The following is a 14,053-nucleotide window of genomic DNA, read 5'->3' as shown; positions in this document are numbered from 1 at the left end:
TGAGGAGAAATAAGATGCATACATATTGCTTTAAGTATCATTTGTAGTCATTTGTGCTCCTCCATATCATATTTATGAGGACTTAAACTATTTACTCAATATTTCATCATTTCTCCAGCCATTTTGACACCCTTTTTAGTCATATTCACTCACCGTTTGTCTGTGTAGTATGTTAGCTTGCTAGCTTGGCTACTGTATTTGTAAAGGGAAAAACGTGGAAATCATGATTAGGTTGTTTTGCATATACTGTACTGCTGTCATGTTTTTTTTTTTTTTTTTTTTTTTTTTTTTTAAGTCCATATTTTATACATTTTACTGAGGCTTACATGCCAAACAAAACCAAAATTCATTGATCAGACACCCTAAAGAGAACATCCTATCTTCAAAAAAGAGTACCCATAATTAAATAAAATTTCTCTATGCTGTACAGCAGGGGTATAAAAAGTACAATTTCTGTCTTCATGCACTGTGTAATAATACAATCATTGCCAGTGATTTGTGCACCACAAACAATAAACAGAGTATAAAAACCAATAATAAAAATCTCATAAATGAAACTGAACAGCAGTCATATGTGAAATCATGAAATAACCTGGTTTGGTTACATACAAACTGCATGCATGTTGAGTCTTCATTGTAAACATAGTTTGAGCAGGAATCAGAGAGCACTTCCACGTCTGTTGTTTCAGTTCAGGTCACTCACTCAGACTGGTATTAGCTGTGGTCACTTCCATCTTAAAAATGTAAACACTGCACCAAACACTCATCACCTTTATTTAAGTCAGCGGTTTGTGCAAACAAAAGATTCATGATTTCTGGAAGCAACCATCACTTCTTCCTCAACTATTTTCCCAGGATGTGATATCACAGTGGGAAGCTGTCCATATTAAAATGGTCTGTTTGGGGGTGACTGACCCTTCACACCCGTGAACCTTCTTGTGCTTGTTAACTGTCTGTGTGCTCCATGCCTTAAAAAAAAAAAGCTGAGCAGGTGACAAAGAAAAGGCTTCATTGCTTTTCTTTTCTTAGAGTAAAGGTTCACCCCAAAATGAAAATTCTGTCATCATTTACTCACTCTCATGATGTTCTAAACCTGTAAGTCTGTCATTCTGTTGCGGAACACAGAATTTCATGCCGTTCTTTTCCATCTTCGGAATACAAATGAAGATCTTTTTGATGAAATCTGAGAGCTTTCTGTCCCTCCATTGACAGCTACGCAACTACCACTCTGACTCTTCAAAAAAGTTCATAAAGAGATGGTAAAACTGGTCCATATGAATTAAGTGGTTTAGTCCAAATTTTCTGAAAAGCTCAGAAGAAACGGAAGCTCAAGCATGTTCACTTGACGTGCGAGAACCAATGACCAACGCGTCAAGCATGTTCGGTTTAACTTCTGTTTATGTTCGATGATCATTGTTTAAATGTTTCATTTTTGGCGAACTAACCCTTTAAGCTCCAATAAATCTCTAAAAGTATTGCCACATTAGTCCATGAAACTTGTAGCCTATTCCAAGACTTCTGAAGCCTTACAACCACCATTTTATTCATATATACTGATACATTTTCCCTCCCTATCTCTCAAATCACAATAATTAAGCATACATTTGCATCAAGGTGCAGATTGGCAAACAAATGCCATTGGTTCTCAAGCCTCGTAACTAAATCTGACACGCAAAGTTGACATGTCAAAAAGAGATTTTCAGTGACTAACGACTTCAGTTAGAGCATATTGTAAATTGACTACTTTTACAGACCTTTGACCACTTTTAAAACCCCTAGTCACTGTTAATTTTCACTGTATGGGACAGCTGTACAGGTTTGGAATAGTATTAGGGTGAGTAAATGATGACAGAATTTAAATTTAAACTATTGAAGACAATGAAGGCCTTTTCCTGTCATGCTAGCAGTCTAACTATCTCTGAGGGCTTCATTTATAAAATGTGCTTACGAAAAGTTTTGATCTTAGAATGTGCTTACGCTAAAATCCACGCCAACGTTCATATTTATAAAAACAGTCTTTGACATAGAAAAGTGCTTAGCGCTATGTCAGGGTCTACGCACTTTTCCTTGTGGCAGAGAGTCAGAGAACTGCAGGTATTTGGAATTTTAAGCAATTCTTGCTGCTCGCCATTCTCAAGTAAAGCATTTGGACGTTGACTAATCTTTTATATGTTATTGACATTCCAGGGCGTTTACAGGGCTGAGATCTGAAACCATTCAGTTGCGCACAATTTCAAGATCATTTGCGATTCATAGATTTCACAACTGGAAGAGAGACGTGCACACGTTTTTTGTGCGTACGTTCTTTCTCTGAATCACATGTACACATATTTAAGAAATTACCTTAAGTTCAAATGCAGGACCGTTTCTACACAACATTTTATAAATGAGACCCAGGAACTGAAACCTATGAGGTATAAAAGCAGAAATGGCTTTAGTCTTGGACACAACGTTTAACCGCTACATGCAAATGTAGCTAAAGGGACTTGAAACAGTACATTAAAATAGTACATTTTTAGATCATAGGATATTGAAACCTCAAACGTCAACCACAGGTGATTATCAAGGCTGGCAGGCGAAAGTAGCAATCCCTGAGAATTACACCACATAACAGTAGAATGTTAGCTTACCAAAACCATGAAATATTGCAATATGACACTAAAACAGCAGGCTAATGTTTTAACCAATGTAAAACAACTGTATGTTGACTGCATGTGACTATACATCTAGGATGCTTCCATATGCTTGTCCACCGAAGAGCCTGTAGCTAAACTGTATGATGTCTATTGTATAGAGAAAAAAGTTCAAACTTCAGTTTTGATCTGCTGCAAGAGTGTCACCACTGACGTGCCTGTAACATTATCATGGGTGACTGCCATCTCAGTGGGGTGCGTGCTGAACCTTCCATGACTTTTTGAGCAGCAGCAGAAGACCCGAGTACAAGCATCCTGAGCCTTCTGGATGCCCTTTTGTGCATTTTCACTGATAAAACAGTAGAGCGCTGGGTCCGCCACGCAGTTAAAGCTAGTAAGCAACAGAGAGAAATGGTAGTAATTGAAAATGTTCTCAATGAAAGCGCAGTCCCGCTCAAATACAGTGCGCACCAGCAGGAAGATGTGGTACGGCGAGAAGCACACCAGGAAGATGACAATGGTGCTGGTCACCAGGTACTTGATGCGCATTTTCTGGGCGGTCTGCGTGCCTGCACTCTTGCCCACTGCTCGGAGGACTCGAAAGTACGACACTGAGAGGATTCCTAAAGGGAACAGGAAGCCTATGTAAAAACGGTAGTAGTTTATTGGGTACTCCCATGTCTTCATTGGATAGTGCTCAAAGCACACAGATTGGTTATGTTTGTCCTTGCTGAGCTCCTTATGCCGGAAAAACACCACTCCTACGGCAAGCTCTTTGAGCCAGACCACCGTACTGACCAGTGCTGCAGCTCGTACCGTCCTGAAAGCGGAGAAGCGGAAGGGGTAGACCACTGCAAGGTAACGGTCAATGGAGATACAACACAGAAAACCAATGCTGACATAGATGTTCTCGTAGAGCAGGAAACCACACAGCTGACAGAGCCACTCCGAGCCACTCCAGTCGTCCCCCTGGAAAATATACTGGAGCCAGAGGGGCAAGGAGGCCAGGTACAGCAGATCCGATATGGTCAGGTTTAACAAGTAGACCCCCAGCTCATTTCGGGCTTTTAGTTGCAGCCAGGCATGGTAGAGCGAGTAAGCATTGGCGGGAAGACCCACTAGCAGGACTAGGATGTACGCACCTGAAAACAGGTACTGGTGAATCTCGTGGCTTATAGTGCAGTTGATTTGCTCCTCAGACATGTTCATCTTTCCAACCTCATGTTTCTCAATGAGTGTAGGACATTCGTAACCAACAGAGGTCTCCGAATAACATTCCATCAATTCTAAAGGAAGCAAACAAAATATTGTCAAATGATTAGTATGTCCAAATACCACTACAGGATTCATTAAACCTGGACTACAGCTTTCAGAGATTTTGAAGTACGTATCGGACACCATGGGAAAGGAGTCGTAATGTTCGTAAACGGCAGAAAACTGTGACAGTTGTTGCATTACAAAGCCAACATGGCAGATTTAGTATGTCCGGTTTGTATTCCCTTGCAAAGTATACTTCGAGTTCCCTTTATTAAGTATACTTAAGTAAAGTTCAAGTATATTTTGAAGTATACTTTATCAATGTAGTAGTAGTAGTATACTTGTACTGTGAGTGTACTGTTTCAATACTACTTGGGACTAAATTGGCCCACTTTTTAGTGTATAAAAGTATACTTCATAAGTATACTTTAAGTGTAACAGTAGTACCAAACTTTGAGTACACAACTAGTTTACAACTACGTTTTTTGTTTGTACTGCAACTAGAAGGTTGAGATGTTAAACAAATGCAGTACATACTCTGACAGTACTAGATTTGAAATGCACTGTGGGTCTTTCACATAAATTTTTGTTTCTGTCATAATCCATTTATGATAGTGTGATGCATCACAATGTATTGAATCGTGGCTCAAGTATGGCAATGTGTATTGTATCGTGATGTAGGTGGTGATACCTAGTCCAAGTATAGTATGAAAAAATCACAACACTTCAAATGACAACTATAGAGTCCTGCAGGAGCACTAAGTTAAGTTAGTCACGGCAAATATAAAAACTCTCTATCTCCTGACTAATGCGCTTTTACAGTCTCGTTGAGTTTATTCTCAAGCTCTTGCAAACTATTCTAACTCAAACTTGTAGATTTTAAAGAAAGTGGGAACCAGGGTGATGCTATCTTCCGGGTTGGTCTAGAAAATGACATTTTCCTTCAGCTCTCTATATGAAAGTTACCATAAAACTACAACACATTATTATTTTTTGGTCAATTTCAGCAAAAGAAGCACATTTTCTGACCATTGTTGTAAGATTTGATTGCTTGCAGTACTTGTCAAAATGATTTGGGTTTCTCTCAATTTAAGCTGACAGAAGTTGTTCTTCTGCATGCTTAGAAAATAGCAGCCATCTTGATAACATCCTCAGGCTGCTATTTTCTGAATGACAAATGGTTTGTGTGTGGGCTGCGTCCTTCAGACTCTGAACTACAGTATTCTAAACATACAGAAAGAGATATTAACTTGAAGGAAGTGTGAAACGTGCTCTTGAAACTAAACTATTGAATTCAGGAAGAATTCAACAGTACAATGTCTTGTGCACTTGGCTTCGAAGTCAGCATAGGTATTTTATTCATTTATCAGTGTGAAATGATCTGATGTATTCAATCCCAATTCACCTTATGGATTTGAGTAAGATACATTGCCCTTTTCAAACTGACCGTGACCTGTTACACAGAATGTTGAGCTGATGAAAGGATATCTGATATATTGGGAGTGAGGCCTTGGCTGTGACTAGTGTGGAACACAGCATATAACAGACAAATGAACCAGCGTGAACAACACGTTTCATCACCAATCTATTAAATGCTTAAGAATTTTTCCCTGCATCTGAGTCATACACGACACCTTCAGTAATACTGCTCACAGAGTGATGCACGACATCTGTGCGAATACAACATTACCCAGAACAGTGTCTCAATATGGGAAAGCTTTTTTTAGCAGAATTGTTTTTCTGTTCTTGGAGGTTACTTCGGATTTTGTATTTGATATATTGAGCCAGCTTCAACATCAACCTAAGGGACTTAGAGATTTGACATTTGACAAGTAGGTCTTGCCCAGTGAATGCACCATTACATTCCTCTATTGCATTTCAATGAAGTCATATATATGATAATAACAGAAACAAGCATTTCATTTTTCAGTATAAAATAGCAGTACAAGAGAGGCAACGTGTTACAATGGGTGTGTTCTTAGGCACAACACCGTGGTTCAGTAGTCCAATAAATGCATTAATCATCACTAATTAGAGCAGACATTTTTCAGCCAAGCTGTAGAAGTTGCTGTGCAACACAGAAACAGAATTCAATTAAAGTCTGGTCACAGATGTGCATCTATCTCCAGTGGTTTCAAACATGACATCCAATTAGAATTCAAAGTCAATTACCCATTTTAGGTAACACTTTATTTTGATGGTCCCCTTTAGACATTATTTTGACTATAAGTAACATTGAAGCTACATGTCAACTAACTCTCGCCTGCTAAATATCTGCTTTATTATGATGGTCCCCAAACAGAAATTGGACTGACGATGAGAAACTTTGCAATGTCAACTTACTAACCCTAACAGTCTACTAACACTCTACTAATATTCTAATGAGAGTTAGTTGACGTATAGGTGCAACGTTTGTCAATGGAATGTCTAAAGGGGACCATCAAAATAAAGTGTAACCATATTTTATTAATAAATCTGTACAGGGGACTCCAGAACTAGCTGCCACATGAGGAAGTTCTTTGAATCAAATATCCAATTGCACTAATGTGGTTTTGCATTATTATTATTTTTTTTAAAACAGCTAGTAATTATTTTAAATTAGAATTTTATTTTTTAAATTGTGCCCTCCAAACTAAAATCCCCAAATCAGCACCCATCCAGTATGTTTGTAAGATGATGAACATTTTCTGCCATTTAATAATGAAACTGAGAACGTTTAGCCTAATTAAGGTTCAATATTAGGGACAGGCTGTCTAACATAAACTCAAATAACCCTATTCATGCTCACTCAGACTCAGGGAACCGTGTGCTTGAACATCTCTATGCTGACACGCTTACTTTGGACATTAAATGTTTAACCTAAAGCCATGTAATCCCACCGGTAGCATTAGTGTCCATGGTCTGACATAGCCTATAAAACGTCATAAGAAACAACTGCAATATATTTGGTAGGCTACATGTAATAATCGAGTTTATTGTATAAGCTGTTTGCGCCGTCTCATTGCACCACTTGGAGTATAACTGGCTTTTTCACATTATAAAATTGCACATTTCACTGCTTCAACAAAAGAAACAAACATAAAAAAGGTATTTATTCACAATTATCTTACCATTCTCCTCACAATTGCATGATAGTAATGTAGCCTAATTTTTTTTTTTTTTTTTGGACTAGTTTTACATTTTTGACTTGAACCCTTACAGGGTTTAAACTTAAACAATGTTAATTTCTTATTCGTAGCACAGCGTTATAGGCAAATGTGTTTGAATAATTTCACAGACCTGTTGGTCAGAGATGCCATTTGCGGTTGTCGCAACGTAGCCTAGGCTACTTGAGAAAAGATCAGGCTGATAGGCTAAATTAGCCTATATATAATTTTCAATTATAGTAAAAAAGCGTTAAACAGCTTGTGGAAAGCTGTGAACTGTAAAGCAGCAGCATTTATTTGACTAGCCTACACGATAAGTCGCATGATATTCTCAAGCAGATATACCACAATGAATATTATTGTTAGGCTATAACTTTATCTTTTCTATAATATAGCCTATTTTTTGTGGGGTCTTATTAGAAAGTGTTATTTTTCATCTTTTACTTGTATGGTACCAAAGTGCTCAGTTTTAGTCTACTACAACAATTACCATAATAGCCTACATAGTATCAGATAATCAAAGTGTATTACCTTCAGATTGCCGCTTTTAATTCCACGCCTGTCATTCGAGCCATTTCTGAAGTGTGATGAAAATGATTTCCTCACGTTCAACAGCTCCTCAGACTCTGTGATAGAGAGGAGCCTGTTTTTTTGTCGCTTAGGCTACTCGCAGAAGTGAACATTTTTGCAGAGATAAGATCACACGCGTGTTCCGAGGTTATTGCGTCTGAAAAGGAGAAATACAAAAATTGCGTCAAGCGGTTTACGCTCAAGAGTCTTCCCCAGAAACAGGACGTGTCTCATATGTGAAGCTGCCTACACAGAATGCGTGTTTAGGACATTACAGTTGCGTTCCGAGTAACTGCTGAACAGATGCATGTCAGAACTGACATTAAACGCAGCTATAGGGTGAATGCAGGTGTTGGCCATATAAGTTTGATATACTGTGCTCAATGGGTTTACACTTTAAGTGCATGACAATTGTCTTTAATTAAAGAGACACTTTAATTAAATGATGAAATAGTTTTCTTGTAAGGTGTTTAAATATTAAATAAAGTGGGCCAGTGGGATTCAGGTAAAGTGGGCGAACTTTCAGCTTCAGTAATTATACTCAAATTTATTAAATAAATGGACATTCACTGACTATTTAGTAGTTGACATGTAGCCTATAATCTACTTTTTTTAGAAAACAAATAACGTGCGCTATTGGGAAATTCAAGTCAGAGACTGAAGAAAAGTAAAGAGCAGAACATAAGTTCAATCTGTGGAGTAAAGAAAGGATGAGAGAAGCACAATGTAGATGCAGAATATAAAGCTTTTTTTAAAAATAAAATATAAGTTGTTTTAAAGTGTTTAGTGAAAACCGTCAGGAAAAAAAGTTTTTCATCTGTGACATTTTTTTTTTTTTACATTTACATAAATTTGTGTTAGCCTATTTGTTGTTGCATATGTTATAGTCCCATTTTTTTATGTTGTAGAGTTCATTTTCATCCATATTCTGATTTCTGAATATTCTGATTTTCAGATTTTATCAAATTTAATGCCAACACTATGTTCCGTCAGTTGTTTTGAAATTTACACATGTATTAAGTGAAATCTAAGGTTCCTTCAATGGTATTGTTCACAATGGCAAAGGAAAAGATCTTAAATGCGTTGGTTCATTCCTTGAATACGCACACTTTGGTGTCCTATGTAGCCAGTGGTGGAAATGGCTGAGATTCACTGAGGGGAACCCCATAGTTGGGGACATATTTTATATTTTTTAAACCATATGCAGAAATCCCCTCTATATTTAGTGTTTGGAGGTTATTACATGGATAAAAGATGGAAATCCTCTTCATTTTGAAATGGAACTTCGTATCCCTATGAAATGTACTCCGGAAGTGAATTGCAACAATTTTTGTTAAAAATTTCTTTTAATAATTATTATACTAGCATGAAAAATGTAAAAAAAAAAAAAAAAAAAATTGTTAAAAAAACAACATTTAACTAGCATGAAAAATAGCTAGTTTTAAACACAGCAATTAAAATGTCAATATTCTGATTTTGTAATCTACATTGTAGTAAAAATGTTTTAATTACAAACTCATTTTTAGTGAAAAAAAATTGCTGTGTCCCACATTTTGCGTGCAATCCTGTTACTGCATGATTTCCTCAGTTGCAAAAAAATAATTTACCATCCCTCATTGGCAACGAAGTTTGGACTCTTTATGGCAGGATAAAACAATTCTCAAATTGTAACTGTATTCATCAACTTTCAACTCTTATATCGAAGTTATTGAAAAAAGATCAAACCAATTAATATATTATTAATATTAACAAACTTCAGAGATTGTTTTTAAAAAAAGCTTTATTACAAAGAGTTTAGGTTTTGGACATCAGCTTTCTCTAAACAGGTTTCTATCATTCACAATAAATTTTACATTAAGTGTAAAAGGTTGTTAGGGTATCTACTCACACCATATCTTACAATTAATGATCTATGTTCATGTGCAGTAGTGTATAAAACAGTTGTATATCTAAAATCATTTAACCAGTAGTCGTGCACACTCAAACAGGAGACTCTCCTTATATTTACACATCCAGTGTGAATGCTTGCTCCAAATATATTTCTATGAAGACCCACCATCTCCTTCGGTGACCAGCTCTTGCCACAGCAGACCATGAGAAGTTGGAGATGGTGAAATGAGATGGCAGAAAAGCACCACTGACAGGGACAATTTTTACAATCAGACTAGTCCATTCTTCCAGTATACAACATCATCAGACTTAACCATCAACAACGCAAAACAAAAAAATCTTGGAAAATTAGGCATACACGCACATTAAAACAACCAAACAAACAAGTGTCATTTAATTGTCTCAAAGACATTAATAAATAAACCAATTAAAGAACTTCTAGTCATTAGAACAGATGTGCAGTGTTATAAAATGAGTGTGTTGGAAAAACCAAACACCAAACTGAGCCTCAGATTCTCTTTAGTACAACCCTAAATGCTTGCGTGAAACAGGGCAATGTGTCCAGTACTCTAGATTCCAACTTAAAACCCATTCCCTAAACAGTGTTCCATCTTAGGTGCTTTCTTTGTCCAATTGACTTCTCCTGTCTGTCTCTTTCTTTCTGGCTCTGTGTTGTCCTCTTGCCTCTGAACAGAGTCTGAGCCAAACCCAGGTCCTACAGCAAATACATGGTCACCCACAAGAAGCAGAAAAGAGCAGATTGTTTGGTCTGTCAGCAGGGAGCGAGTGAGAGAGAGGCCGCTTCCCATAATGGGTCCCTGTGAGGCTGTCTTGGTGATGGACCTGCAACTGTCCTGCGCCTCCTAAAGATGGATGCAGTCCCTACTCAGTAATTAAGCTGGGAGTGGCTCCGAGCACACAGCCCAACGTTTGTTTTCCACATTCAGAATAGAACGTGAACTGGCCTGCCTTGGAGCTGCGGAAATCAAAGGCGTTCGATTTGATACGAAGGGGAAAAAATACATTCAAGTGCCCCATACATTCGTTTCCAGGTCAGTGTGAACGTGTGCAAGACCCTCAAATGCACCTGGTGCCTTTGAAGCACCTGGAGAAATGGAGAATGGAGGGACGTGACCAGCCTCCCAGATTCACTGGAGCTGCCTGAGGCCTTTCTTTGTTTACAGTGCAGTTTCATACGTCAAACATGTTTCTTCACCAAGTCCGAGGTTCTACACGCAGCCATACTCATACCACACAGTCTGAGGGTCATTGTTGGGGTCAGGAGAAGCAGGTTTGCTGTTGGGCTCCTCCTTGGCGGCGCAGCTCAAGTCCGCAGTGTCTGTTTTCTTCAGTAGAGGCGACTCTGCCTGCCTTTGTTCCTGGGGTTCCTCTTCCAAATCCTTCAGCCTCAATGCTGATACAGCTCGCACCGGAGTCACCATAGCCACCTCACCACGGTGGGGCGCTGCTCGGGTTTGAGCAGGTCCAGAACGGACCGTTCCAGCCCGGCTACTCGCACTCCCACCGTATTCCCGTTCAGCCTGCAGCGATGTAGAAGAAGAGTGCATTGGGGGCGGACAAGCCAGGGACAACTCATCTCTCGGTGGAGCAAGAGATAGGCGACGGGGGTCGACGGACAGGTGCCCTGGGTCTCCAGGTAGAGGCGAGGATCCAGCCAGCCTGGCGGACATGGGTCTTTCTCTGGCGACTGCACCAGACCTCCTCAACACCACGTCGGGAGAACTGGCCTCGGTGCGGTAGCTGTCTGGTCCGTTGGAGCGGAGGAGGTCTGCTGAGGCCAGGCTGAACGTTCGGCTCAGGCTGTTGCGAGGATTGGACTGCTGCAGAGGAGAGGGCCGCAGTCCTGCCCCTCGGTTGGGAAGGGTTTGCGACTGAGATGGAGGTGTGGAGGTTTCTGTGAGACGAATGCTTGGTTTGACACTGTGTCCAGGTTTAGCGGCCCGACCATCTAGTTCTGCTGGAGTAGTCTTGATGGTTGGAGTGACATAATTGGTGGGAGTTTTAGCACCCTCTCGCAGAGGGACAGGTCGAGTAGATCTGGTGAAGAAATCAGTCACCAGATCCTCTCGACTTCCTGTCTGCACCTAAAAAAAAGACACATAATCATCAATTAAGTTAAACTAAAAAAAAAAAAGCTTTGTATCCCATTGTGCCCCAAATTTTCAAGATTACAATAGTAATTACATGCAGGGTTCCCAGAGCTTTAAGATGCCAAGGAACATCCTTACAACCTCTTGTAAGGGACCCCCTTACTACAATAGAAAGGCAGCTATTATGTTTCCATGTATATCTTCATTTGTATAAGAACAATATTGACTACAATATTTATGCTTCTTTATGCATTGTTATACTAAAGCAAATTATTAAAATGTTAGGGAAAACTACTAAAAAATTAGTTTCATTAAAATATTACTATTAAAATATTTATTTAAAAAAAAATACTTTATGATGAAACAATGTTAGATATATATCTATATAAAGTAAACATAAAAAACAGATTTAGTTTTTACTCTCTCTGTTGAAGGGCTCAACAAGGGTTAACTGAATACATTAATTGCTAATTTAATAAAATGACTAATTAATCTCATGATTTTTGACAAAAACAATAATTGTGTGCACAACAATAAAAAGGTGTTAAAAATAAATAACACTTAATCACAGGGCTGCCAACTTCAATGTTCAGCTTGGAGACTTGGTTCCATATCATAAGTAACCTGCTGTCTTGTCGTCAGCTTATTGTCTGTCCTCTTCGCGTTTTTTTCACTGTGTGAGAAAATGGACTTGTGGCATGAGAGTGTGAGAACACACTGAGTGTCAAGCTGAATGCGTGAGAGTTGGCAGCCCTGTTGAATCCTAAATTATGAAATTCAACGACTCTAAGAAATACAATTTTTGGGGGGGAGGGGGACCCCATCACTGGAAATCATGGTTTTAAAATTATTTTAATTGTTTATGACAATTAACCCATGGGAATCCTGTTGCATGCATTTCTCAAAATGTGCATGCAGAAAACATATTATATTCCTTTATGATAACAGATATGTATATCAAATATGAATATTATGGCCACTAGCTGAAATGGTTAAGATCCATCACGGTCAACATCTCTATTATAAACATCTCACACAACACTCAAAATTAGGGCTGGGACGGTTACCGCATTACCGCAATACCGCGGTCACGTGACGCCTACCGCGGGTCTGAGCTCGTCACCGTCATCACCGCGCAAAAAAAAAAAAAAAAAAAAAAAAAAAAAAGCCTGGCCTTCACATGTGTTCACGTTGTGTCTAATGACATGGATTCATTGATTCTAATGACATGGATTTTGTCTAATAACATTGTGTCTTACATGGATGGATTCAAGGTTTTCTAAACAAAACTTATCATCAAAAGATGGAGCAAATCCGACCTTTCGCAAGTTGTTTCATGACACATAATAACATTCCATTCGTAGGCTATTGACTAACCCCTTATTTACACTCTGTGGCGTGTTACGGCTACCGGAGCTGCTCGCGCCCACTCTAGTCAATGCTTGTGTTTACAACAGCCACGACGCGGCGCGTTTCAGAAGCCTCTCTCCGCGCCGCTTCAATAAAGATAGGCGCCTATAGTCTATTTTCGACGGACGCCGCGTCCAAGCCGCACCGTAAATAAATAAAAAAAGTAAAAGCAGGACCTCAGCTTTTAATTGCACGTGCTTATTTAACAGAATTCTCTCACATGAAGACCGCATTTGTCAACCCTCGCGGAGTCGCGGCAAGTGCACACTCACAGCACCAGAGAGGAATCTTGACGGCACTTGCAAGAAAATGTAGTAGGCTACATAATCAAATTCACAAATATTACACCATTTAAACATTATTAAAAATACATAGGCTACTGAGTTACTAAAACAGTTACACTTGTATGTTCACAGTTTGAACGTCTTGTTTCCATCTGTTTAATTTGAAGATCTGAGGTGAATTATCCATTGTTGCTTTTACAGCTATAAAGCTGGAGCACTAAACAATATTCAAAGTCACATTGCATGCTTTTAACATTAAATAAAGCACATAAACACTACCTGAGATTATCATTGACACACTTTGTTTGTTGTTCCAGCCGCAACGTCGCAAAAAAAAAAAAAAAAAAAAAACTGGGGGAGGGTGGGGAGGGGGGTTGAGGTTTAAAGCGGTTTACCGCAATACCGCGGGAATTTCTTGCTTTTCAACCGCGGTAAGAAAAAATCCATACCGTCCCAGCCCTAAAATACATTATCTTAATCCACAATTAGCAAGCAACAATCCATAGTGCAGATCAAATATCAGGCTTAATTTAATTAGAAGCATAAATGTCTCTACGTACCATGAGTTACATTTAAAAAGATCCCTTTTGCCATTCTCACTGCATAAATATACACCCACAACTTTCCCTTTTCACACCCACAACTTTCACTACGATGTAGCCTATATTCACCACATATTTTAAAATCCCCTACAAACAACTGCTATTTATTCTGATGTATGTGTCATTATTTCCCCAAAATGATCATCTTAT

The 14,053-nt window shown here is 38.8% G+C and overlaps 2 protein-coding genes across 2 annotated transcripts in view; both read right to left on the bottom strand.

The window, feature by feature from the left end:
* Positions 1–293: 293 nt before the first annotated feature.
* gpr68 (G protein-coupled receptor 68) lies at positions 294–7,705 on the bottom strand. The gene is made up of 2 exons (XM_079853434.1): positions 7,568–7,705; positions 294–3,919 (listed from the first exon to the last, which is right to left on the bottom strand). The coding sequence occupies exon 2, from the start codon at positions 3,912–3,914 to the stop codon at positions 2,805–2,807; it is 1,110 nt and encodes a 369-aa protein (XP_079709560.1). The 5' UTR covers positions 3,915–3,919; positions 7,568–7,705; the 3' UTR covers positions 294–2,804.
* Positions 7,706–9,376: 1,671 nt separating this feature from the next.
* The window catches only part of ccdc88c (coiled-coil domain containing 88C), a 57,562-nt gene continuing 52,885 nt past the window's right edge, over positions 9,377–14,053 (bottom strand). Inside the window, exon 30 of the mRNA XM_079853426.1 lies at positions 9,377–11,601. Coding sequence (XP_079709552.1) covers positions 10,726–11,601 — 876 coding nt within the window. The 3' untranslated portion in view covers positions 9,377–10,725. The remainder of the gene's footprint in view (positions 11,602–14,053) is intronic.

Source organism: Squalius cephalus (assembly GCF_949319135.1).
Source record: "Squalius cephalus genome assembly, chromosome: 20".
Lineage (NCBI taxonomy): Eukaryota > Metazoa > Chordata > Actinopteri > Cypriniformes > Leuciscidae > Squalius > Squalius cephalus.
This window is presented reverse-complemented; position numbering and strand designations above follow the sequence as displayed.